General features: G+C 29.7%; 3 protein-coding genes across 3 annotated transcripts; 1 reads left to right on the forward strand and 2 right to left on the reverse strand.

Moving 5' to 3' along the window:
* Positions 1 to 1080: 1080 nt before the first annotated feature.
* Positions 1081 to 3893, reverse strand: LOC114174269 (uncharacterized). The gene is made up of 4 exons (XM_028059081.2): positions 3709 to 3893; positions 3052 to 3630; positions 1420 to 1797; positions 1081 to 1350 (listed from the first exon to the last, which is right to left on the reverse strand). Exons 1-4 carry the CDS (start codon positions 3769 to 3771, stop codon positions 1273 to 1275), a joined length of 1098 nt encoding a protein of 365 aa, XP_027914882.1. The 5' UTR covers positions 3772 to 3893; the 3' UTR covers positions 1081 to 1272.
* Positions 3894 to 10166: 6273 nt separating this feature from the next.
* On the forward strand, positions 10167 to 12921 carry LOC114167032 (uncharacterized). Its single transcript, XM_028051944.2, has 9 exons — positions 10167 to 10661; positions 10922 to 11073; positions 11167 to 11262; positions 11354 to 11416; positions 11709 to 11777; positions 11905 to 12007; positions 12106 to 12177; positions 12465 to 12553; positions 12649 to 12921. Exons 1-9 carry the CDS (start codon positions 10337 to 10339, stop codon positions 12793 to 12795), a joined length of 1116 nt encoding a protein of 371 aa, XP_027907745.1. The 5' UTR covers positions 10167 to 10336; the 3' UTR covers positions 12796 to 12921.
* A 1774-nt stretch (positions 12922 to 14695) lies between these two features.
* LOC114174287 (Peptidase M20/M25/M40 family protein) lies at positions 14696 to 18926 on the reverse strand. The gene is made up of 10 exons (XM_028059103.2): positions 18503 to 18926; positions 18168 to 18412; positions 17905 to 18013; positions 16055 to 16193; positions 15924 to 15981; positions 15823 to 15840; positions 15514 to 15636; positions 15176 to 15329; positions 15058 to 15091; positions 14696 to 14974 (listed from the first exon to the last, which is right to left on the reverse strand). Exons 1-10 carry the CDS (start codon positions 18827 to 18829, stop codon positions 14871 to 14873), a joined length of 1311 nt encoding a protein of 436 aa, XP_027914904.1. The 5' UTR covers positions 18830 to 18926; the 3' UTR covers positions 14696 to 14870.
* Positions 18927 to 27967: the final 9041 nt, after the last annotated feature.

A 27967-nucleotide genomic window follows, 5' to 3' on the forward strand; every position in this document is an offset into this window, starting at 1 on the left:
TTACTGTATACATTTCTTCTGCCCTTACAGAAATAAACTATTAGATATTGTGTTATGTATATGCTTTTTTTAATACTCTATTCCACTTTTATTATTAATTCTACTGGTTACGCGACTGAAAGTTATAAATATAATATATATATATATATATATATATATATATTTATATTTATATGATATACATTTGATTTAATTAGTGATACCAATAGGGTTTAATCCATTATATTTTAATTTACTAAAAACAGATTGAACAACATGCATTAACGTATAAATCTGTGTGCACAAGCTTACATATCTAATCCACATAAATTTAAAAAGAATTAACTAATATATTTTTTTTTTAACTTTTGAATATCATTATTTTTACAAAGTTATATGTTTTTAAAATTATATTATTTTATTATAATAAAAATACATATACACTTAAGCTAATATATATATATATATATATATATATATATATATATATTTTGTTAATAATAATAATAATTCTCAATTTCTTGTTAATAATAATAATAATAATTCTCAATTTCTACTTTTTAGACTATGATGATATTTTATGTTTTCTAAGTTATAACAGTAAATTATAATCAGTATTCTCAATCATATATATTTTTGTTTCACCTAAAGCGTATGTCTTATTATTATATCATATCATTAAGATTTTCTTTCAATTTTAAGTTAGATATTATAACACCAAATTTTATTATATTTATTTAAAATTTTTGTGATTTATAAACTGAGTCAATTATATGAATAAATACTTTTATTCTTAGATATCTCTTTCTATTCAAAATCCATATTTTAAATTTAAGATGTTCAGGTAACATACCCGTGTCGGAATATTAATTTCTATTATTATTATTATCATCTTCTGATAAAATTCGTGTCATAATTAGGAGAACAGGAAACAAATTTTTGTCTTATGTTTCACATGCAAGTCAATGAGATAACCCATCATGAAGACAAACAATTTATTTTCATCTAAAGATGTAAAAAATGTGGGGCCAGCAGGATCAAATGTTTAATAGCAAAACCTAGTTCTTTAATGTTTTTTTTTTTTTTTACTGTATCTGAATATATTTCTCAAAAAGAAACTTTGATTTTAATTAAAATAACAAAACATAATATAAAAAAGTTACATATATTTGTCCTTTTTGAAATAGAAAAGAGGGACATTGAATGCTGCGTCTGAGATTCAATGATTTCTTGGACAACCGTGCACCGATGTATTATTAATATTATCACCTACCGCACCACCACATGTTCTTGTTATGACATGGATTTCAAAGTAGCCATGCGTAGGTTCTTTACAAGGTCATTTACCGTCAACTTGTACTCCGTCCCCATCTGCAAAAATGGTAGTCATTTATCACTGTAAATTATCAAGAACCCAGAAAAGTATTTGCTTTTCTTTACCTGAGCAACAATGGTGATATCGATAATGGACTCCCCAAAAGACAGGACACTGCTATTCACAACGAAGAGATGAAGGTTTTGAATCTCCACAAGTATTTTCAGCAGAAGACCTTTTCGGTTTTGGCAGTGGATGCGAAGGAGCACATCGTTATCTGACACTCGTGCTTCTACACGAGGGAGGCTTTCCCTGAAACACCTATCACCATCGGCGGCGGCTGAAGGTGAACCATCGTGGTAGCTCAGCCATGACTTCTTCACCATCACCACCACAGACTTCTCATCTCTGTTCTTGTTGTTCTTTTCTTCAAGAATTTTCAGACGCTCTTGAAGCTCTTTCACATACTTGATAGCTTCTCCCAGCACTGAAGCCTTGTCCATCTGTTTATTCACCCTACCCAGTTAACCACCTTTTCTTCTTACAATCCAATGAACCTTTCTGATATTAATTTCGTGTTGTGTGCAATGAGCATGCTTAATTGAAAAAAAAAATAGAAATAATAACACGAATAATTTTATAATTTTAAAAATAAGTTATAATTATTTTATCTTTGTATAATACACTAATTTCTTTCTTTTCCGTTTCCAAACCAAATTATACTTAAAAGAATAAATAAACACAAAAACTTATTGTGTTTATTAATAAAATTATGTTTAATTTTTTTCGACTAATATTTTCTCTATACTCAAATATAAAAATCTTATATAGATATTTAAAAATAAACAAAACTTGTGAGGCAAGTGAATAAATAAGAAAGTAAGTCACATCACCAACTTTGTACGGAAAAGATAAAAGAATAGAAAAGAATACTGAGAATATGTGTTAAAAATAAAACGTTTATAATCAATCACGCATGTAATTTATAATAATACTAATAATAATAATAAATAACTAAAAAATAATATCAATATTAATAAAGAATAACGTATTTTAATAATAAATAAACTCTTTTTTTTTTCACTTGTGCTAGTTTCTTTTTCTCTCTTTTTTACCTAATAGAGCATAAATGGCTTGATTCTTACATCTCCTATCATTTGTGTAAATGGTGAATCAATCAATTCCTTTAAATAAGACATTTATGCAGTACTTGTTTATAATTGCATGATAATACATTATTTTTTTTTTAATATCTTTAGTTAATTGAATTACTTTTAAAAATAGTAGTAAATGCTGTAAATTATTTCCATGAAGTCTATTAATATATTGGTTGAAAGGATCTTGTAAACATGAGTGAAGATAATTATTGTTTTGGGTTTAACTGGATTTCCAACCATTTTAAAATTTTTGACACTAATGTAAGAAAAATGTTATAAATATAAACATTCAAAATAAATCACTATTCATAAAAATATATTTAATTTTTTTTAAAATACTAAAATTATGATCGTTTTAAAATAAAACGAATATTGTAATTATAATTTTAAATAGAAATTTAAACATATTTTAGTACAATACCATCTTCAATAGGATTTTCTGTCTTTACAATATTTAACTAAAAACAATTTGACATAATTATTAGGTTAAACAAAGTTTTATATATAAAAATAGTATTTACTTGCATATTTTTATAATAAAAAAAAACATATTTTATTTCTGGAGATTAATTTGAATCAGTAGCTTAGAGTGAACAGTACCTTCTTTAAGCCTGGAATGAGAGCAGCTAGAGCAATTAAGCCCTGGCTCATGTTCTCTCTCCGTTTTCTTTCCGCGATGATATGATCCCGACTGTGACCACCGGATATCTTGGAGCTTCCATGGCCTTTGGGGCCTTTAGTTTCATAGTTCAGATTTTCTGATGATCTTTTTCCGGTCTCTGGGGTTGAAACTGAAACACCTTTGTTAGGTTGCGGGTTCAGCGCAGCAGAAACAATCCCTTGAAAGTGAGTGTTCTCCACAGAAAATGAGTTTGAGTTGTCTAAAAACATAATCTGGGAGGGTGGTGAAGATGAGGAAGAGGAAGAAGAGGAAAGATTGGGTGAAAAGTGTTTGGTGGAGTTGAGGGATGAGTTCCAACCACAGAAATTCGTTTTGAACTGCTTGATGTTCAAATTAGTTGTTTCAGAATACAACATGTGACTCTCCAAAGACAAAGGTTGCTGATGCTGCGGCGGCTGCAAGTTCTCTAGGGCACTTGCTATCTCAAGGGAAAGTAACTCTTCATCATCTTCAAGACATTGTCGGAACAAGTTGCAATCATCAGTTTCCAGCAACAGCTGAAATGAAATAAAAGTATTAGTAAATCATTATATGTTTGATCACAGAAAATAGTGATGATGAATGAAAACGATTACCAAATCTGAAAACCAGCTGGGTTCTGATGCGTCCATGGAGGTGTGTAAATTTGTTCCGTTCATGTGTGACCTTTCCTTTGAGAATTGAGAGGTTTTTTCTTTATTTCTCAATTGCACTCGCTTACCGTGCCATTTTTATAGCGGTCCAGTGAGTTCTTACGCTGCAGTGCACCCATACCTACTTGCACACCTTATGCAAAACAACGCATAAAAGTGTTTCAAAATAATTGTTGAAATCTAAAATAAAATACCTAGTTCATAGCTCACTTTAATAATATAGTAACATGTATTAAATTTTTAAATTAGACAAAAATATAATTAAAACATTATTATTTTAAGTCAACTTTTTTTTTTTTTTAAACTATCGTCATGTGTGTAGAATATCCGCTACAAATGCATGTGGCAAAACGACCATTGGTAAATTTACATATTGTCGACAGCAGTTGAATTAATACTAACTGTGGGACAAATAGTTCTTGTCCATCCTAAAAATAACAATCATTAATGACCGATTATTGTTCTGTATATTTATCAATTACCACATAACTGGGGCAAAAAAGATTAGATTAGATCTAAATAGGAAGATTCAAGACTAAAATTTATTACTAGGCATTTTATTTGGTCTCTTTAAATAATTCTTTTACGTCATGAGGTAACAAAGATTTAATTTTGAATTCATCAGTATATTAAGGTCTTGATTTTAAAAAATATATTTAAATTAGTTTAAACTTTTTAATACTATTTAATATATCAGAATAATTTTGAATTAATTTTTGTTTGTATTTTGTTTCCTCGTTCTCTTCATTTATATGGAAGTATCAATATTAATTAATATAATAAACAATTGTTAGAAGAACCAACATTTTGGACTGGTTGTGAATTTTTAGCCTTTGACTATTTGAGTATTGAAAATCTTTCTTTTGCCCCGTCTTTTTGTGGCAGGAGGGTTAGGACTGCGTGCCAGTGCTATTAATGTTTTTCAGAGAAAAAAAAATTGTTTGTGACTAAAACAATTATAAAAAAAAAATTAAAAAGAGTTGTGAATATTATACTAGTTATTATCTATAAGCCACAAACAAAGCTTTTATGATCTTAATCTATCATATAAGATGCATTCTATTAGAAAAACTGTAAACAATAAATTATTTATTGGCCATAATTGATTAGTTCATGATGATAATCAATTATTTTGTGATTTTATATATTTTTCAACTTTGAACATCTTAAGATTAGAATGACAACAAACTGTGGTCAGAAGAAATAAATGCATCTTCTCATTATTGTATCAACAATATATTTTTGCAAGATCTTTCATTGTTTTACTATCAAGAAAGTTACTAAAATTTAATTATCATCAGAACCCATTTCAACTCTCCAACTATATACTCAGTTAACTTGTGACAAGTTGAGTTAAATATATGCTGAGTGGACTTTATTCATAGTTCTTTTTCTCCCTCCACAACAACATAATGAATATATAAATTAAAAATATAGTCGACAGAAGGTGTGTGGTACCAATACAACAAGTTTATGTATAATATGAGAAAAATGGATGTTTAAACAGGATAGAACATGAAGAGTATCAATCCAATAGTTAATGCATTTGGTACATAATTAGGAAAATGTAGATGAAAGTTGATTTTGGTACATAATTATAAGCTTCCACTGCTACATATTCCTCTACAGATAATTCCATGTGCTTGTGCCTAAATTGGTTCCACAGAATGTTTCCAAATTTCAATATTATACACAGTCTTGTTAATGGAACCAAATACTACCTTCACAATATCCCTGCAAAGCACTAGGTAAGAATCTACATAAAAAGATACTTTAGTTTAGATCCTTATATATGCTATTTTTTGTAAGTGTCTCAATCACTTTAAATTCTAGAACCTCTCTACCCAATTCATATTTTTTTACTTCTTTTAGATTGCGACACTGTTCCTTCTGTCACCAGAGACAAATTGGAACAAATTTATCTATCCTATTTGACTCAATCATTTTACTGTTATTTATCGAAAACTTAACCTGTCACAAGTTTGACTTGAAGCATTTGAGATATATATTGCCTCGAATCTTGAAATCCAAATTGCCCAAGTTAACAAAGGAATAACTAGTAATTTCATAATGATTAGAAGCCTAATTCTTTTATTAAATAAAGATAAAAAGTTAATAAAAGACTCCTAAATTTATTACATTATTTTTAGTTGAAGGTGGTTCATTATTTTATGTGTATTGAGTTAGGTCTTATTGATAATGTATACCGCGAAAAAGACCTATCAATTATTGTATGTAGAAAGTAAAAGATAGCCTAGGTTTATATACAAGCCTAGGTGTTTCAATTCCATAGATTTTATTATATATTAGAATTAACATTATAATGAATATATTTTATAGGAAATAAAAGAAAAAAGTGTAAGTACATAACATTTACCCAATTACACCAAATATATAATGTGTCAACTTTTACATTATAAATTATAAGCTAACGCTTTAATACGTCTATTGCATTTGATAAACAAGAGGATAAATATATTTTTAATTTATAAACTAACGTGAAATTGAGATTTGTTTATATTTAAAATTTTGATATAATTTGATCATCAAACTTTATAAATGACTTGATACAACTCTTTTAGTTCAATTGCGTTAATTTTTTTCATTTTTGCATGTCTAAGCTGTGTTTAAGTTTTTTATACTTTTTGACATATTTTAACTTTAATGTCCATCCAAGAAAACGTTTAATAGATTAAAAAAATATTAATACCATTGACATAGGATGACTATATTCATTCAATTTTAAAATTAAAAAATTAAAATATATAAAAACTTCGAACATGAATAATTTTTTATTTTGCATTAAGGTTTAGAAAATAAAACATATTTAACCATAATTTATAATATATATAATTTGATTACATTTGTAATAAATAAGAATATTTGAATATAAAAATGAGTGTTTATATTTATAAAGAATAACTTAAATTATGATGTAAGATTATTTTAGATTACATATTTTTCAAAAATATTTAAATCACTTTTAAAATAAGAATAAAATGCAGTAATTGGAAAGAGGTGAATAATTAAAATATAGATCCTACGCATCTATGTTGTATGTGATGATCTTCACTTTTTGGTAAAAGAACTTCGTATATATTTATTTATGTTGAATATAATAATTGTGAAAAACATTATTTTCTTCCAGATATTTGATTTAGTCATACATACAAAGTTTTTCCCCAGGATCACTCATTTTTAAAATTGGTGTACACATTGAATACTTTAAATGCTAGATTTAATTTTGAAATCGATATAATTGTAGAAGACATTACTCAATCATGGTTTCATTTGTAAGCCAGGAAAAATAATTTGCTAAAGATCATCAGTGAGAAATCGAATCAATAAATAAAAATTTGCATTTATTTCTAACAAACAACATCATAATCCAGGTCTCTTTACAGGAAATGATAAAACATTTCAAACCGAAATCTTAATTTTTTGTTGCATTTTTAAATAAATTTTAAATTTTAAAATTAGGTTTGTAACTTGGTACTTTCGAACATTGAAAACAACAAGTAATGCATTGAAAATGTATATGTAGGGTTATTTTCATCGGACCACTTTGGTTACGTAAGTATGACACAACCATCGTTGGCAAATAACATTCATCGGTTTGAATCTTGAAAAAGTACTATCATAATGAACACTAACGACAAACAAGAGTCAGAAAGGAATCAGAATCAAAAGTTGCTCATAAAATGGTGCACCGCTGAGGACTCAGAATCACCGTTAAAAATAATTATACATCAAAAAAATTAATCTCTAAGATTACTGATTTTGTTAGTCTTTAGTCATCATACATATAAGGATTAGATATGTTTGGAGGCTTAGAAATAGATTTCAAATTGAAATTTTCTTCTTTTTCAAACTTTAATATTCTGTTCTTTAAAACTAAATGGATTGTATACATCCTGAAAAGTGTATTGTGGAAATTTGTTTCGAAAACTTTATTATAAAAAAAATCGTTTCGAAAATTTCATTCCGAAAATTCTGATTGAAAAAATTTCTTTCCGAAAATATTATTACGGAAGAATGTTCTGACATTCATAGTCCAGAACTCACTTTTATAAAGATAAATGGTTACTTTTGAAAATTGATGGGCCCAGGACGTAATTACCAAGAACATTCAAAATGATGACTTAAAAGGCTCTTGATTTGGGCTCTTTTCTGGGCCAGACTTCACAAGCAGATCTGAGTTTCATTTCTTTGGGACACATTTTATGTCTTTCGTTCGTTACAGTTTTCGTAGGAAAAGGTGTTGAGAATTTTGTCAGCTAAAAGTTAAATTATGTATTATCTATTTTATTATTTATTCACTTCAATAAAAACATATACTTATTTTTAAATGAGTTAATTATACACTTCTTTTTATAATCTTAATTTATTGCGGTCTCAATTTACTAAAGCTTCTTAATAAAATACTTAATCATATCAAACATGTACATACAGAAGTGAATGTTTACGTCTGTTAACAATTTAAGTCCATCACGTAATTGGAAAAAATCCTGAACTAAAAACGATGTTATTTATAACCAATGTTTAAATAATTCAAGTTTATGTATATTTCTTGAATAGAACATCGATATATAAAGTTATTAATTCAAATTAACCAACTTAATTATCATTTTATTTTTATTGGTATTGAAATTTATTTTTTTATTTCTTTTATGTATGAAAAATATAAATTAACATTGTCTCCGAAAAGAAATTAACATTGTAGTTTTATGTTCTAGAAAAAGAGGCTATTTTATATTCTATTTACCAAGATGAAAACTACATAGAATATATTTATAAACAAATTAAAAAACATCATAATATTCTAAGTAATTGACAACATGAAAATCTAAAACCTAGCTCGGATCTTGCCACGTTGAAGTTCAAATCCATGTTAATTGTTATAGTTTTTGTGGTAGTTAGCCCATATAAGGAAAAGACAACATGGATTTATTGATGATATATTTGTAGAAACTTATTTGGTGACCACGGAATCAAATTTATCTACAATTAATGTTATCAACTACTAATATATCTTAAATAACAACCATTAATACAGGAATTATCTCAGCGTTGCCGTTAAAAATTTAATTAGAAAGTGAGAGACGCCAATTACAAAAAACAACTGAACCCAATAAATGGTTAATAATTGAGAATTCAACTTGCTTTTGCTTGTAAAAATTTCTTTCTTACAGATATTGTCCCATTAAATGTAATTTTCCCAGATAGTGAGTTATCAGCACGTCTCATTTTAATTCTATTTTCAATAATGCAGATATTTCAAGAAAAAGAAAATGTCTCATTCCACCAAACACGACATCAGCTAGAAGCTATATCAGTTTAATAGATAATTTCAAGCATAAAAGTGTATGAAATATTTAAAACAATAGTATCAATATTAAACTAATTTGTAAAATAAGATCTCTACCCTTTTATATATTATAAACTCCATTTTATTTTGAGTTGAGATGAAATCTCGTGCTACTGTTAATGAATAGGAATGATAATACGGGTCGACCCGATTCGTTTAGATTCGATTCATATAAGGTCTATATATCGCGGGCTGATTCGTTCCGTCCCACATAATTATAATTTATGCGGACTGCAATCACTGGCCCGCCTTGTCCCGCACTTGACCCGCAGGCCTGCGGGCTGACCCGCTTTTTTAATTTTTTTTTAAATTTTTATGATCAAATTTTCAATGTTTAAAAATTGGGAAACTTTAAGAATTTCACAAAATTAATTAAAGATTTTGGAGAATTGGATGATAAATTAATAATTCAACATTTTCATCATATTCATATCCATAGTATGACATACACAATGTATTCTTTAAATTTTAGTACATTAAAAAATACAAAATATTTTTCTTTTCCAGTTATAAAAGAGTTTAAAATGTTAATATAAGAATCCATAAAAAAATAATTAATATACACAAATGCAAGTTTTTTTTATACAGACTTACAGACCGGTCCGTGCAAACTACATACTTATGCAAACCGGATCACTGCAAACCTACAAACTCATTATCTTAAACCCCGTATTTTTCTCACGGATCTACGGACCGGACCGGACATACCCTAATTACCACCCGTATTAATGAATTTGGTGAACTGTGAAAGAAGTTTGAGAAAGCTTTACGTAGCAAGGTAGATTATAGAACTGGAAAAATTAGTAGCTTACTTAAGGTAGGTTTAAAGCTAGCACCTCGGAAATGGGAAAACAAATGGAAATTAGTTGGTGGGTTTAACATAAGCGGAAAACCATAAAAAATCATGGAATTTCACGTAACTGGAGAGTTGCCAACGTTATCTCCACATGGCAGGTTGTGGTTGGTTGTTAGGATATTCTAATCAATCTTCTCCAAGTTGACCACTCCATCTTCAAATCAGCTTCTCTCTTCCTCACGACTCATACAAACCACACCCACAGAGATACAAACACAGACATTGGTATAACAATATAGGAGATGCTGTCATATGTTATTCTATGTTCCAACCTTGGTGGCAATTAATGAACAACGCCAAATCTCACACCTTTACTTCTCTCTGAACAATCCTTGTCGTTGTTGTTCATGGAGCTGTCTCTGAGACTTACTCCTTCGCCTTCAAGTTCAGCTTCATCGCTTCCTGCAGCACTCGCTCACTGCTCCAAGCTCTGTGAATTTCAGCCCAGGAAGAAGAAGAAGAACGTGTGTTTCGACGCGCCTAAGCTTTCGGTGCGTTGTGCCAAGGCTTCGGCGGAGGGAAGCGGCGATGCAATCGATGATGGAAAGGCTCGAACTGGGTTCACTACTCCTGCCATGGAGGTCACCACATTCAACCGCAGCACTTTCAACGACGCTGACTTTCCCGTTTGGGAAAAGATTGGTGCTGTGGTCAGACTCAGTTATGGCATCGGTGAGTTTAGCTCAGTTATGATGACATCACGATAACTTTTCAAATCTTCTGAACTTTTTTGCTTCCCTTTTACTTTCTTTGAACTGAAGCACAGAGTTGCTTTGTTGTGTAGCCAATGAAGTAAAAGTGTTGGAAGATTCTCTTTAAATCAATCAAATTAATGAATTTTCCATTTGGGAAAATGGAAGTTAGATTTTGTTTGTGAGTGGAACTTTACCTTTTCTAGCATGGGTTTGATTGTGATGAGTTCCTTGTTGCAGGGATTTATGGTGCCATGGCTGTTGCGGGGAGTTTTATCTGTTCGATTACGGGAATTGACTCTCTGGGGGGTTTCCATCTATCGTTAGATGCCATTTTGGAAGGGCTTGGATATGCAGCTCCTCCAATTATGGCCCTTTTGTTTATACTCGATGTAAGTTTGTTCACACACGAATTGAGCCTTTGTGAAACTAAACTTTCCCCATTTTGAAAGCTCAAATTAACGACTTTACATGTGAACTAATAGGACGAAGTTGTGAAGCTATCACCCCATGCCCGTGCCATCAGAGATGTAGAAGATGAAGAACTATGGAGCTTTTTCTATGGGATGTCCCCTTGGCAGGTAATTTGGTGAAACTTCCTTGCTTTGACATTCAGAATTGTTTGAATCTAGTTCTATGACGAAGAAGGATCTGATTGATTGTGCTATGCAGTTTATACTGATGGTTGCTGCGAGTTCAGTTGGAGAGGAGCTCTTCTACAGAGCTGCTGTTCAGGTTTGTTTAGGAGCTTCTGCCTCTGGTTTTGATCAATCTTTGGATAAGCTTAAAATTGGGAATAATGAAATGTCTTTTGGGTTTAATGTACCTATGATGAACAATTCAATTATGAATAAATGTATTCAGACGAATTAGATCTGGTACTGTCGTAAATCCATTTTGTGTACTTCAAACTTGTCGGTGGACGGATAACTAGAGCTTTGTGGTGAAAATTTCTTCACAGTGAAATTTGTTTTCTGCATAGGACACTATATAGTGCATCTAATGAGTTATTATTGCAATTCTACAGGGGGCATTGGCTGATATATTCTTAAGAGGCAGTAATCTTATAACAGATGCTCAAGGAATGGCATCATTGGTATGTTAACCATTTCTTAACTTGACTATACAACCCATTTTTCTGTTTTCTTTTTATGTTATAAGTGTATGAAGCTAAAAGTTTGATTCCAATGGCTAAGTTATGATTTTTGTATGGTAAAATGTAGACTGGTGTGCTGCCTCCATTTGTTCCATTTGCTCAGGCATTTGCAGCAGTTCTTGCAGCAGTTCTTACTGGATCTCTCTATTACATGGCTGCCTCTCCTAAAGGTCACTTTTTTTTTTTTTTTATTTCTCTTTTAACACTTTCCCCTACTATGTTCTCAGTCTGATTAATGATGTCTTTTCCTTTTTTCTTTCTGTTTCAGATCCTACTTATGTTGTCGCACCTGTTACACAATCTCGCTCTGGTCGTCAAGATTTGAAAAAGCTGTTTGAAGGTTCTGTTCTTTTCTTTTCTCCTGTAGCAGAATTTTTGAATCATTTCACATCTTCCTTATTTGTAATCATTCTAGACGAGTGAATTACAGTTCTTGTTTCTTTCCATGAACATATTTTTTTATCTTCTCTAAGGGAACAGATTTGACCCGTTAATTTACTGACAAGTAATGATGGTACATTTGATCAAGAAAATGCCTTTGAACAACATCATTTATCATTTGACTAAAAAAAGTTCATTTTCTACTTATGATGTCTTGATCTGAATCACTCTAATTTTGGTTTGCAGCCTGGTATGAGAAACGGCAAATGAAAAAAATCTATTCTCCACTTCTGGAAGGACTACTAGCCCTCTACCTAGGTCTTGAGTGGATCCAGGTAATCTTTAACTTTATTTTTTTTTTTTTCAAAATTATTTGGTTTGTTAAAAACTAATTTTTTATTTTTTTCTGTTTGGAATGGTAACGTGACAGACTGATAACATTCTTGCTCCGATTATCACACATGGCATATACTCCACTGTGATATTGGGACATGGGCTTTGGAAGATACATGACCACCGGCGTAGACTACGTCAGAGAATCCAAAAGTTAAAGTTAGAGGACAAAAACACCAACTAGATTTTGAAATAGTATCATTGTTTTTGGTTAAAAAGAAGTGTATATTAGAGTTGCTGTATAAAGATATGTACACTCATTTTAGTTTTTGTCTCGTACATAAAGAATATGCAGGTTTTCTTTACACAATTTTCGAAATAAGTGTTGTGACCTTTTTTGCCACTAGTAAAACGGTATAATAATGAAAACGTTGGTTCTTTTGGTCAGCAATACAAGGTTTATAGCATAGATAATTAATAAACGTATTCCCTTCCATTGTTAAACATAATTATCTCTTTTAATCACATGAATGCCCTTAAAAGCAACTGCTAAACAAATTTTCTAGTTACTAAACACCAAACAGAACGTAAAAAGGAATAATAATAAAGGAAGAGGTCCGTTTTACAAGAAAAAAAAAGGAACACGAGCTTATGTGTTTTAATGCCAAAAAACAATAATTCTTTTAACGAAATTACTGGTAAGTAAAATAAACAAGGGAATTGGATCATTTTTTCACCCAACTTAGGTGTCAAATTAATGATTAATTTAGTTGTTAGTAATATTTTAGCAATGGAAGGGTATGAAATCGAAATTTCAATCCATAAACGACACCTAAAAATAGAGAAATAGGGGAGAAATAAATGGAGAGACTGAGTTGGAGAATTGACGAGATGTTGCGATAAATGAATTGTGCATATCGGGAAGAGAAATGATGAGAAGAGAGACTCAAGAGCGATGCCTAAAGAGAACGCATCATCAACCAAAGATAGAGAAAGAGTGGGTGGATGTAGCACGTTTTATTAGGGAAATTTTGTAAATTCGTATTCCTATTATGGGCTTTCGCCAATCAGGATTGCTTTTCTCATCCCAATTAACCAAACGAATGAGTTATTACTATTATTAACCAAACGAATAAGTTATCAAGTCCATGATTTTTTTAATTATTACTATTATTATTCAAATAAAATTATGATTTGTAATGCTATTGTTACTTTTTTAACCTACAAACTATGTTGATCAATAATAAGTAAATGATTAACTATATTTTTAATTTCTTTACATAAAATTAAAATTCATTCATATATATTTGATACATTTTAGTCTTTAAATTTTAAAAATAATGAATTTAATCATTTTTAATCCCATTATATGTATTTCACGTGTCAAATTGTATACATAATTTATAATTTAAATATTAGTATGAAAAATATTTAACACATAAAAAATTAACATAATTGAGTTAAATAATTATATTTATTATTTTTGAATTTTGAAAACAAAAATATGTCAAATTTAGATACTAAAATATATTTAATCTCTCTCTCTCTCTATATATATATATAAATATATATATATATATATATATATATATATATATATATATATATATATATATATATATATATATATATATATACTTTTAAATAAGTCCGGTGTATCCATAGGTAAAAATATTAGTTAAGAACGATTTTAAAGTGACTTTTCCCATAATCTCCCCCCACCTACATAAATTTTGTATTCTGCCAAATTATATAAAAAAAAATTGAATTATATATTCTATAATACAAGATGAAAAATATATTATCCCATTCCAGCCGAAACATAAAAATTTATGAGTACATGCTAAAATTATGGAGGTGCAGGAAGTTGTCCATTTTCAATCTAAAAGTATAATATCTGACCTAGATCCAGTTTCGATTGAATCAACTAGTCTGGTCCAAATCTTAAAATACTGCTCATAATGTAAATTATTTATCATACATTTAAAGTATAATGTAAATGTTAACAAGCGATTGTGAGTTTTAATTATAGTATTTATATGTTTAAAAATATTTATTATAAATTTTAAATATATGAAATAAATATTTCTTTTATGTACGGCAGTTACTATTTGATGCTTAAAAAAAAACACTAGGCAAGACAATGATAAGGAAATTTAGTAATTTACACAGCATTTGTGTACAAACCTTGTTGCTATTTGCTGCCATTGTAAGGGAAAGAAACGTTAAGTATTCAAGGAATCAAAAAGGTACTTTGGCCGGTGAAGAACTAGTTTCCCCTATCATGGAACAGCATTATTATTAGTTCCTATGTTTTTCTCAATCTTCCAGTTTAGAGATGATTCTCGCAAAGACCCGATATCCTTGGGACATATCCGTGAAAAGGCAGTACTCGTTCGCAGCATGGTAAGTAGCCATTAGACCTGGACATAACGTGAAATACAGTAAGGTACTTTAATTAGTTCCATGTTCAATATGCATCAAATTATTCTTAGGCATGTCATACCATAGCCAGATGTTTGGACATCAAAACCTTCTTCCTGTGACACAAAGAGGGAGCTTAAGTATCCAATGTAAGTAATACAAACGCTTTTCATGAACCAATGAGAGTTTTTGTCTTTCACCTGTAGTTCTCGAATGAGAGGCAAACTCCCAGTAATCGAGTAAGGCTTTACGTGCCCAACTACTTCTTCAGTTGCTTTGCATAAAACATGGAAACCTCTAGAATTAAGATCACAAGCAACTCCAGACAGTGCCTCGTTAAAACTTAAAGTAATGCTGTAAAGAAGAGGAAGGAAGCCTAAGCAGTAATTACAGATAATCTTTAGTTAAAAGAAAACGACCCAGTCAAGAGATCAAAGAAGATACAAGTGATTTAGAGATTTTTAAGTAAAAAGGCTGACTATTTGGAGTTGAACGCTAAACCGGAATTTGCTAGTTCAGGGAGGATAACAGATCTCACCTTCCTCTTAAGTTTTCATCGGGTAGGACATATTTTGAAACTGGACCTCTACTTTCTAGCTTCTCAATATTCTTATTAATATCATCCACGTATTCTTGCAGCTTCTTCATTACATCCTTTACACTGACCAAGGCATTACGCATTGGATATGATATTATTTACATAAAACAAGTAAAACTGAAAACTGTTATCCTATAAATATATAATTTGCAATTACAATAAGCTAGTAAAATAAAGAAAGAAAGAAAAATGAACCCATATAACTTCCTTTCAACCAAAAATTTGACCGTACTGAAAGATGTAGCTTACTTGTAGAATGGAGTCAACCTGCAACAAACAAACGAGAGATATCTGTAATGCAATGCGGTTCTTAATAAATGGCCAGGGTAATTCCAAGGAGCAGAATTAACCTGACATCTCCTGAAATAGTACATTCCCCTGCAATTTGGTTGATTCCACCTCCTGGATCTGCAGTAAGCATGTAATAATTATGAAATGTGTAGGTTTTGTTCTTCATAAAAACAAAAGGCAGACAACTTACAGCTCCATTGGGTTGGTTTCATGGTTGAAGGAGTTGCAAACCCGTAAACCTGTTCCTGAGGATGAGGTGGGAAGTCTCGGTAAAATCGGGACTGGATTTCCTTTAGAGCATCCATGCCTAGCTCCATTGCATTAATAGCCTACAAGTAGCCAAACGGAAAATACGTTTTCAACTGTGATACTTACAACAAATATGCCCAATTTTCAGGCAGCAGGGATATGACACAAGAAAAATACAAATGTAGAACTGATATTTCCTTTATATCTGAAGGAATGATACCCAGTAATTGTAACATGATACACACACAATCAAGCACAGGATGCAGCCGAAACCATTTTCTGCTCCTTAATTAATTTTTTCAATAATATGGTAGGAAGTGAAATATTTAATTTTTTACTCAAAGTAGGAAATAGGCAGCATTTACCAAATATTGTTGGGCTAGAGTGCCAGAGTAGCAAACCTCTTCCAATGGTCCCACATTTTTGTTATGCCATGTATAAAGTACTATAGCTAATTTTTTTACCTCACTACTTTACCATCTTTTTTCTTATTTTGTGCTCAAATAAGCATACCCTAAATATCGACAAATAAAACCACAGTACAGTCCTCATCAAACCTCAGTTATAACTCTTCCAGGTGCTAACTACCCAACCCTTTAAATCCAAACCAATCACGCCACAAACTAGCCCGTAGGTACTGATACCAATTACAAACCAACCAATACTATTGTTCTTAGGATGCAGTTCGTATAGCCCAAACAAGCTACATCTCTTAAGACTAGTCTAGATGGTGAATACATGGCTACCCACAACACTCAAACAATCAAAGATCTACTTAACACCTGACCTGGTGGTGAATAAAAGATAGAATTAAAATTTAAAATCCCCAGTAATCTATCCCATTACTTTCCCAGCATTCTAAATTTTAATAATGTTAAAAAATTTGCAGATAAGCTAAACTAAAATTCTTTCCTTAACAAAAAATATAAGCATATTATTACTCTATCTAATGCATAATAAATAGACATGAGGTAATAGAATAGATTATTATTTGTTAGCTTCTATCCCTACCTACCACTGTAAAGGTCCTCTAATCTGTTGAATTACAGATTCACATTAAAATATCTATTGCTACCAGACCAAGACAGCTACTGCAACATATCTGAAGCAAGTTTGGCCTTATAATGGGCAGATGACTCTATTTAATATTAAAATAGATGTAAGAACAAATTTGTATTGTCAGTTACTCCAATAGTTTTCAGCTCCAAGGGACAGGTCATGGATCCTTCAAGTTAATCAAGTAAAAACTATTACTAAGCATAAATGTGAAGCTGGAATTAATTTGAGCTGTAGCATTTCTGCACAACCGAATCCCTACATAATAAGTCTAAGTATGAAACAATTCCCAAATATTTTAATATCTTCAAGTTTGCTATGATTGCTCATATTTTACATGCCGTTATAGAGGAAACAATTATTATATTTCATATTTGCTTACCTTCTGAACTAAAGCAGAGCATTTTTTTTTCACAGATTCCAGTGGTAAATGGCCAGTTCACAAGGCATTCTTTTAATTTCAAATGTTTAAAGATTTTTTATTGTAAACCAATTTTGGGGCAGGGGGTTCAGAGGATCATACTTCATCCGTTCCCCAAAAAACGTGCACGGACGCAATCATAAACAAAAGTAGAGTTCAAGAAGCAAATATGATTGGATCAGTCACATTGTGCTAGCCTCTTGGATAATCAGCACAGAGAACTTTGTCAATACTATGTGAAGACTTTATCAGACAGAAAATATAATTGCTCAAAAAATAAGAACATAATTGTAGACAATAATGTAAGAGCATACTTTATGAGCTAATCCACTGTGAAAGAGCTTCCCCGTGAACTGAAGTTTCCAAGGTATCATACCACCAGTTCCTACGCACGGTTGTTTATCTGCCGTGTCAATCCAGTACCTGAGCAGAAACAGTACATAATTAAAAGTAGCAGAAATGTAAACAGTGGAACTGAAATCGCTAATAACGCTTTTTAAAGAGATCAATTCAGAGTTACTTACGCATTTCTTTAATTTTAATTTAGACACGCATTAAAGAGATAACAAAGACTTACAGAGGGCCATTCTTCAGCTTATTGAGGAGGCCATCTTTGACAAGCGCATCCACACCAATACCAGTAATTGAAGAATTTTCTTCATTGGCTATAAAAACAGCAACGACGGTTGATTTCAAATTCGGCTTGGTTTGCCCGAGCTTTTTCATGAGTTCCGCGACAAGTGCCACGTGGCCCAGGCAATCAGTAGTTCCACGACCCCGAAGCTTATCCCCATCAATGCTCAGTGAAAACGGATCAAAATCCTGCATCACATCGAAACGGTTGTGCGTGTTGTGGTGATAATGTGAGATGGTAAATGGCACAAAAATAAGAAAGAATGAATGAATGGATACCCAATCGTTGGGATTGGCGGTGACGACGTCCATGTGGCAACCAACGAAGGAGAGGATTTTGCCGGGAACGGTGCCGGGGTACTCGACGATGAGGTTCCCCCGGCCGGGGGTGTAGGTGACGTGGTTGAGGAGCAAGGGACCGCCTCCGGTGGTGGTGCTGAAGGGTAATAGAACGTCCAACACGTGCTTCACCACTCTGTCCTCTTCGGGAACGAGCTCCGGCGGGTTGTTCTGCACGTGCTTTGATTCCCCAATCAGCTTGGAGAGAAGAGGCACGAACGTGTCCCTCTCCAGATCCCCTAATGTTGTTAACAACTTCTCCGCCATGGAATTTCCAAAATCTTTCTCTTCTCTTCTTCCTCTTCTTCTTTCAGTTTTCCTCTTCTTCTTACACTCTTATTCCATTCCTACCTGTTAGTTACGTTACGTTATTATCCTCCTCGTTCGGTTTCGGTGCACACTTCGTTCTTGGGCTACGGTGTCCCACCTTGAATTAAGGACCCAGATTCAGCTTATAATGGGCCAATAGAATGAAAATCGATTCCAGCCCATCTAGTTACTCAGCTTTCAAATTCGGAAGATAAAAAGTAATAAACAAAAATCTCCATCTGAAACTTCTGAACTATTTAGATATTGTGGGATTCAATTTTACTCACCACCTATTTTTCTTAACATCCTTAAACTTATATTTTTATAAAATTTAATATTATATATATAATATTAAATTTTAATTAATTAATATTTCTAGTAGAATAAAATAAAATAATTATCTTACTTACATATAAAATTATTTTGTTATAATTAATAGTTAAAATTTAATTCGTAAATTTTAATGATTTAAATCTTATTATATAGTTGGATCTTTTAAGTAATATAACAAAAAAAATTAATTTTATTAAAAAAATATGACTCTCATTTCGTCTATTTCGTCTCTATTAGGGATGGTAACGTGAACCGATCTATCTCGCATTTACCTTAAAAGAAAAAAATAAAAATAAAAATAAGTCATGTTGTTTCGTCCCACATAAAAAATGTGGGTTAATTTTCCTGACTCACTTTGTATAAGGTTTGGCTTGTGAATTTGTGGGTTAGTCCACATGTCACATAAGATTTTAATGAGACAATTGTGCAACTTGCACTTACCACCAAATCAAAAGTTTATAATGCAATTCATTTTACTTAAGAATATAAAAATCTAAACGTCACAATTCTATTGTAATTCAACTTACTTGATCTTTATTACAGGATAATTGATATTACTTACGACAAAAAGAAAAACATACACAAGACATTGCAGTGCTACTGCTAAATTTAAAAAATTGAAGTTACTATGAATTATATTTAAGTTAATATGAATTATGCTAATCAAGTACGAATTGATCCATCATTGGTCCACACAAACCAAAATACCCTCTCCGTCCCACATATTTTATTGGCGACCAACCCGGATGACTCACCGCATTTGCCATCCCTCGCCTCTACCATACCAAATTGAAAGATCAGGCGAAGCAAGCCAAACACAGACTAACGAATTGAAAAACTCGAATCTAACTTTAATGCCCTGTGACATTCCACATTCCTATTTAAAACTAATATTATGATTCACACTTTCCATTTTGCACTTCTGCAGCAGCACTAATTGAATTGAATAAACCCACTGTATGGCAAGTATTTTAGTCCAAAATATAATAAAAAAAAAACTTAATTTTTTCAACAAAAAGGGAAAAAAAACATTAAGGCTGGGATGGTCTAAAGGAAATATAAATAATAGCTAAAATATGATGAGAATGATACGTACAAAAGGAGAGGAGAAAGAATAAAAAAATAATAAAAAAATGTGTGTGAATTGAAAATTGAAAAAGACCAAGTGGGCATTGTCATATTCTGAGTGAGTGAGAGGAGAAATGTGAATGTATGCATGTATGTATATGTAATGTATACGTCTATTTCTGTGCGGGAAGTGTCACTGTTAAGAACAGTCAATTGTTTAGAAGGAAGGGAAAGAAAAAAAAAAAAAAAGAGAGATAGGGTTCCTCGCAGATGCAGGTAAGGTAAGCATAAGGAAAGGGCAATGATTATTCATCTGTGAACACTGACTGGGTATCGGAGCCCACACCCTGACCATCACTAATTAATAACCATAATCATTAATTTAAACACTTATTAAGAACTGCATGCATGCACAGTAGCTTTAGAAATAAATATAGTTTTTTGTGAGTATGTAGAGATGTTAGGTTTATAGCCTAAAAAAGTAACATGGGTTTGGTTAAAAAAAATGTAGAGATGTTAGGCACAGATGAATGCAAAGACGCAGAGAGGAGAAGAGAGACATAGAGAAAGTATAGTACTGGAAGAAAAGAGAAGAGAAGAGAAAAGGGGGACCAATAATTAAGGTGAGAAATGAGGGTTGAAGAGTTATGCAGAGGCCATAAATATATGTGCTCCTCTTAGCTGGCTGTCCTGCGCTCCTATGGTTTTCGCGGGGACCGCGACAGGGTAACGTTAATTATATACAATCTGTCCTATTCTCAAATACATCTTCATCAAACACTCTCTATTACTCTTTACAATGTGGACACCATACACCAAAATAAACTTTAACTAACTCTCATCACTCATCAGATCGTGTAATAACACAAACACACATCTTTCACACTACTCACAGATTAATTTTTCACTCATTCTAAAATCAAACATAGAGATCTCACATTTCATTTAAAAAAGTAAGAACTAGACTTAATTTCATTTTTAACATGATATCTAAGTCACGTTGAAATTTAGTTTTAATAAAATTTGTTATTTGTTGGATCTGTTTTTTTTTTTCTTTGTATTGTCAGATTATTTATTAGTGTCTAATACTATTATTTGAGAGATGTATATGTCTTAACATAAACAAATGTAAGAATGTGTTAAAAGATCATATCGACTCTAATATATCATTGAGTATAAATTTTATTTTACAAATTAATTTCGTAATATGTAAAGTTTAGTTTTTTAACGAAAAAAATAACTTATAATGAGTAAAAGTAAATTTTAAAGTAATTTGAACTTTGTTATCTATAAATAAAAATATATTTTTATTTATTTTTATTTTGTTTTTATTATTATATCAAGTAACGAATTATTGTCATCATTTGAGTATTTATTTTATAATGAAAATACACATCTTAAAGTAAACATGGATGATAAAGATAGTGCTTACATATCTACTATGAGATACCGTTGAATATCATCCTTCCTTTATAGTGCAGAACATTCTTTTGTTTTATATGTAAGATCAGTGAATGAATTGATTCCTGTGTATAAATGTTGATTTAACATGTGGAAGCGATTTATAATTTAATTTGGAATGGAGTTGAAATAATTAAAGGATTTTATGTATATTCCGTTATACTCATCTAATTCAATAATAATTTTAGTATCTCTTAAATCTCTTTATCCTTGTACGCCTTTACTTAAATATAGTACTAAATATTTATTTTCACTATAAACCAATTTTATTAAACAAAATCATGTTTAGAAATATAAACTATTTCTTTTAGTCAAAATTATTGTAATTGATATTAATAATCAATTTAGAGATTAATTATAATCTTTTTAAAATTATTTTCGTTATCAATAATTTTTAATTTATAAATTATATTTAGATTAATTAATTTTTATCGTTAAAGTCGGTCATTATTCAAAATTTTTATTACAGTGATTAATATACTTTTGAAAAAAATTATCGCAAAACAAAGGAATTACTTTTGTATTTATAAACTAGAATTTCCCTTTCCTATGCTAACTACTTTTATTATCAAAAGAAAATGATGAAATTTTTTACTAAATATTAAAAATTTTACAAATTTAATTTAATAATTTTTTTACCAAGATCTTTAATATATTAGTATGATGTTATACAAAGTTTTCATTTACATTGAAATATTTTCTCCATGATTTAAATATTAATAATATTCACATCATCTTAAAACAAATATTTTTCATTCTTTACTTACTTTAAAACAAAATCTCAATTTAACAATCAATTTTTGCTCATATTTAGATGAATGATCCTCATCAAATTAGATAAATATACCTAAAATTGAACCTTTCATTAATTCATAATAAAATGTCATATATAACCAAATTTAATAATTTATGTACCATGACATGATATTGATTGTTTATTTATTTCACAAAACTTTATATAAAGAAAATAAATTTAAACATTACTTATAATAATTATTATATGGTCTGTATCCATTACTTTCTATGAAACAAAACCACATCTTAGAAAAAAAAATGTGTACTAGTTCTAGAGAAGAAAAAAACTGTGTACTCATCTGATATTTTTCATGAAACAAAACTTCGTGAATTGTGTACCAGATCTAGAAAAGAAAAAAAAAACTGTGTATCCATTTGGTATTTCTCAAAACTGCGTAGTCCACCCATTACTATCAATAGAATAGGAAACAAACTATGTACCAGTTCTAAAAAAGAAAAAAAAGTATGTACTCCTATGATATTTTTCATGAAACAAAAATGTGTAGTTTATCCATTACTTTCAATAGAATAAGACATATGATCCATCCTTCACTTACTAAAATAAAATCGTCAAAACAATTAATTTATGATCATATACATTTAAATTAATATTAATGATCTCATAGAAACATACATTTTTTAATTCATTACAATAAAATGATAGATATAACCAAATTTAATGATTTTTTTAATAATGTTACCCACTATTTATTTAGTTTACAATAACTTCATGCAAAAAAATAAATTTAAGTATTACTTTATATATATATATATATATATATATATATATATATATATATATATATATATATATATATATATATATTGTTTTAGCAGGTTAACATAAAAAAATATAAATCAAATTCATGCTATTTTTTCTCCGTGACATTAGTATAATTAAGTGACATAAATAGTATTACCGCTTATAATCAATATTGGTACATGGTCATTACAAAAAATCAGTGATTTTAAATTTTAATTAATCTAAAAATATAATTTATTTTGCATAGTGTATTAATATTTAAAATTTAAACTGGCATCAATTTTACATTAAAGTTGGATTTATGTATTTGAAAAGAATAAAAATAAAATTGTGCTTAAGAGTAGTCACATGACTTAGTGTAGAAGAAAATAACTCGTAACGTAATAAAAGAGTAGTCCAAGAAATTACAATTTTAAACCGTAGTTTTTTCATCTTTTACCTACAGTTGGAAAAAAAAAATTATCACAAAAAAAATCGTGGTTATTTTCATCTTTTTACATCTTAGATTTGTGATCTGACATATCGGTTCAGAACATTATCAAAGTTCTTGATCACCCAAACAAAATCAAATGAAGACGAGTATTTAATTATACCTGTTTGGAATTAATCATGAACTGAAGAAGTGAAGACATAAATGTGAATGTGAAGGTCAAAATCAGACGCAAGCAGCACCTGGATCCTACAAACCTGATGTGATGCTCTATAGTCTAATCTATCGAAAGTTGGAGGCTTCAAACTGATAAAGAAATCATGCCCTTTATGAATGAATACATATACTTACAACTCTGACTAATGTATACATACACAGACAGTGTGGAGTATCTGATATTATGAGATGAAATTAGTGGTGATTGCGGAAGAATTGAGGTTGGAGTGGCGTTCTGGGCCATGTGTTTGTATTATAACTGTAATGAAACGACATCATCAAAGAAACAAAGGTCATATGATTACTCACGTAAAAGTGAATCAAGTTTCGGATATTTGGGTTGGAGTTAGGACCACACGCAGGGAGAAGACATTGATATTGAAGTATGCAACAAAACTAGAAAGCTATATAAATGTACGATTTCTGCTCAAGCCTTCCTCAACAAAGATTGCACGCCAATGCTGCTGCTTAATAACTAGCAAGAACACATGCACATGTACCACGGGGTCCCCTGCATAGTTGTAGCCCACTGACTCACATTTATTGTCTCCATTTTAAGTTTGTTTTAGGAAAATGTTTGGTGGACATGCATTGGCTTGTCCACATCCTCATTCAGAAAACAAATATACAAAAGAGAGAGAAATCATACTTCTGTCACCTAATAACATGAAATCATAACATATGCCACTCCTTATTTATTGAACTAAATATTTTTGTAACATTTCACATTACTATTTTCAAAAACTTACTCCTTCTTAATTAACCCTCTTCAATGGATTTTGATGTGGAAGCTTAAGTAATTTGTATCCTGATTCTGAGTTAATATATGATTCTCTCCTTAAAATTATGTCTCTAAAGCATCTGATGTTGTCTTTTTACTGGGGGACAAGTAAGGAAAAGAGGATGTGCAATTTATCTGAGAATGAGGCGCAATCTATTGTTAACACGCTATCAGAAAATTACATTCAACTTCTGTAAACTTCACACTGGCAGTAGAGAAAGTACAGGAGTGGAATCAATTGATACCTAAATACGTAACTTTTTTAAAATATATAAACTTTCTTTATATACTAAATTTTAGGTAAATATTAACTTTTAACAAAGGATGTGGTGGATCTTTAGAAACAGACCAGGCCTACAAAGTTGAAGAAAAAAAAAGCCACCCATTTGCCTATATAATACTACAGTTCTGCTGTACTACTGTTACATTACTTTAATCTCTCTTCTGAGTTGCTTCATATCTCGCAGTGATGACACTCTATACCATGGAACTAACTGATAAACACCATTTTCATGGAAATGAAGCTTCACTCTAAGGTTTAAGTTTGAACACATGTTTATATCTTCTTTCAGTTTTTTACCTCCAAGAACAAGCTGGGATTTCATCCTTTTAGATTTTATGATAAAACTTTTAAAATATTGAAGTGAATAATCACAGCTGAATTAATTTGTTTTAAATGTGATTCATTTCCATGGTTTGTTTTCCTTTAACCAAACAAACACAAATTCACATCCCCTTTATTATCTTACTATATTTTAATCTTTGAGGCTTTTATTGTTTCAATGATACCATATCCCATTGATCCTTTCAATGACAATGATGACAGGTGAAAAAAACAAAAGGAAGAATTATACTCTTATTGGCTTTAGACAAGGAAAAGAACCAGGTAAAGTTATTCATAATAAATACACTGTCCAACTTTTTTATGAAATAAATAAATATTAAAATAATTAATTATATAAGAATAGCACTAAGTTTATCTTTTTAAATTACTTTTAGCATTCATATATGATATACATTATTTCTTAAAAAATAACTTTATTGTCTTGAATTTACTCTTCCTAACACATATATTGAACATACGATGGACACTCGTTTTAAAAAGATATTTATTAAAATGTTTTAAACTACCCTTTTATATAATAAATTAATGTACAGTACAATTTTTTTTTTCATTTACAGATTACTTTCTCCTGCTAAAAGTATGAATTTGCAAAACAATAATTTTGAATTCAAATATAATACATTAAATATTCGCTCAAGTCTTGCATTTTGATCTTAAAAGTTTGATGTGACCTTAATTGAAATGCGGACTTATAAAATTTTAAGAGTCATACTACAATATGAAATATTACGGATCATATAATTATAATATGAAATATTATAGGTTTTAGGAATTTGTAAGGATTGTGAAAATGATATATATATATATATATATATATATATATATATATATATATATATAATTTTGATATAAGAAATATGTCACATGACGAACTTGTTATTTTATTTTATTTTATTCATAACTTTCTTTATATATATAACAAAATATAACAAAATATATGATATAAGTAATTGGTTTACACGAAGTTGAAGTTAACCAACACGATGTTATTTCAAATCATTAGAAAATGTTATTAACCTTGATGTTAATGTAAGTGAATTGAAAAATACCTTTTATTTATCATCAGTTAAATCAAGTTATGAGTGCGCTCTTTATCCTTTGTCGCATCTTACATAATGGTTAATTGAGTGAATGGATCGAAAATAGTTGTCAGATGACTTTGTGTGATATTTTTTGAAAATAAAGTCATAAAGTTATTGGTCTAAGAATTTTTCCTTTCCAAATACAATTTTACGAAAGATACTGATTTAAATGAGTGTGGACTAAAACGAATCTTATATTTATATATATATATATATATATATATATATATATATATATATAAAGAGATTAAGTAATTATAAAACCAAGTCATTATATAACTACTAAAATGGAATTAGGGTGGAAAAATATTAAATTACTATCCATAATATAGCCTATAAATTATTTTTGATAAGATGCATATTATTCTATAGAATAACTTAATGATTTTTACAATTTTTTTCTATAATAAAATACATCTTACAATTTTTAATGTATTAAATGTAATTATTTTTTGAAAAAATAGAAAGATTTAAAATGATATATGTACAAAATATGCTCCTCTTTTTTCCTTAAGAATGCATTAAATATATACAATGGCAAATGTCTTAGAAATAGTTAATATTTTCTTCACTTAATAGGTAGAAGGATTAGAAAAAATAAACTTTACAATTCATATATGAATTGTGTAATGAGATATTTCATAAATAGTTAAGATGACCTGAAGTGGTGGAAAAAGTTTATTTATCTTTATTTTAAAATGAAACAAATTTTAAACTTTACTTAACTCCAAATTATTAATTTGTAAAAAATAGACCAGATAATTAACTCATTTCAAATAATTTAAAACTTAATAATTAAAGTGTGTGCATGAATCAAATAATGGTTTCTTGAGAGATTTCTAACAAATAATGTAAAATTAGTAATGTTCTTTTATAATAGGAAAACAGTTAGTTAAGTTTTAAGTTTGATATAAGTTTATATATTTTTATTTGAGTTTCTATTAATTTTCTTTTTATCTTCTCAGTACTCAAATCTTTTATATTTTTTAATTAAATATTTTATGTGTTATTTATTTATTTTTAATTGATGATATATCTGTTATGTTACCATGTCATCTTATTTACTTGTATTTACATATTAAAAATTTTGAGATTTCATAACTAACATAAAATAATATCACTTATGTAAGACAACTAAATTTTACTAGTGCATGTCGTCATAATTCTTCATCATCAACAACCAAAAAAGAATGTCCTTATCATAACTATTTACATTAAGTGTAATTTTATTTTATATTAATGACTAATTTAATACTGAAGATAAGCAAATAACAAGAAGTGAGGATCAATTATATCATGCACTTAAGAAAAAGTAAATTAAACGAAATATAATCAATTAAAAAATATAATTTTAGGGTCGATATTCCATAACCATAAAAGGTTTACGTTATTTCATCTCTTAGAATTAGAAACACTTGGAAGTTTAATTTTTTACACAAAGCTTGGTACAGGCAGGTGCAATAAATTTATCAGCAATGAACCAAAAGAAGTATTGAACATAACGACAATGGAAGTTTGCAGTTTTGTCTAAACAGAAAGGTG

This window comes from Vigna unguiculata, chromosome 2, assembly GCF_037176805.1.
Source record: "Vigna unguiculata cultivar grain cowpea cultivar isolate G323 ecotype 2 chromosome 2, ASM3717680v1, whole genome shotgun sequence".
Taxonomy (NCBI): domain Eukaryota; kingdom Viridiplantae; phylum Streptophyta; class Magnoliopsida; order Fabales; family Fabaceae; genus Vigna; species Vigna unguiculata.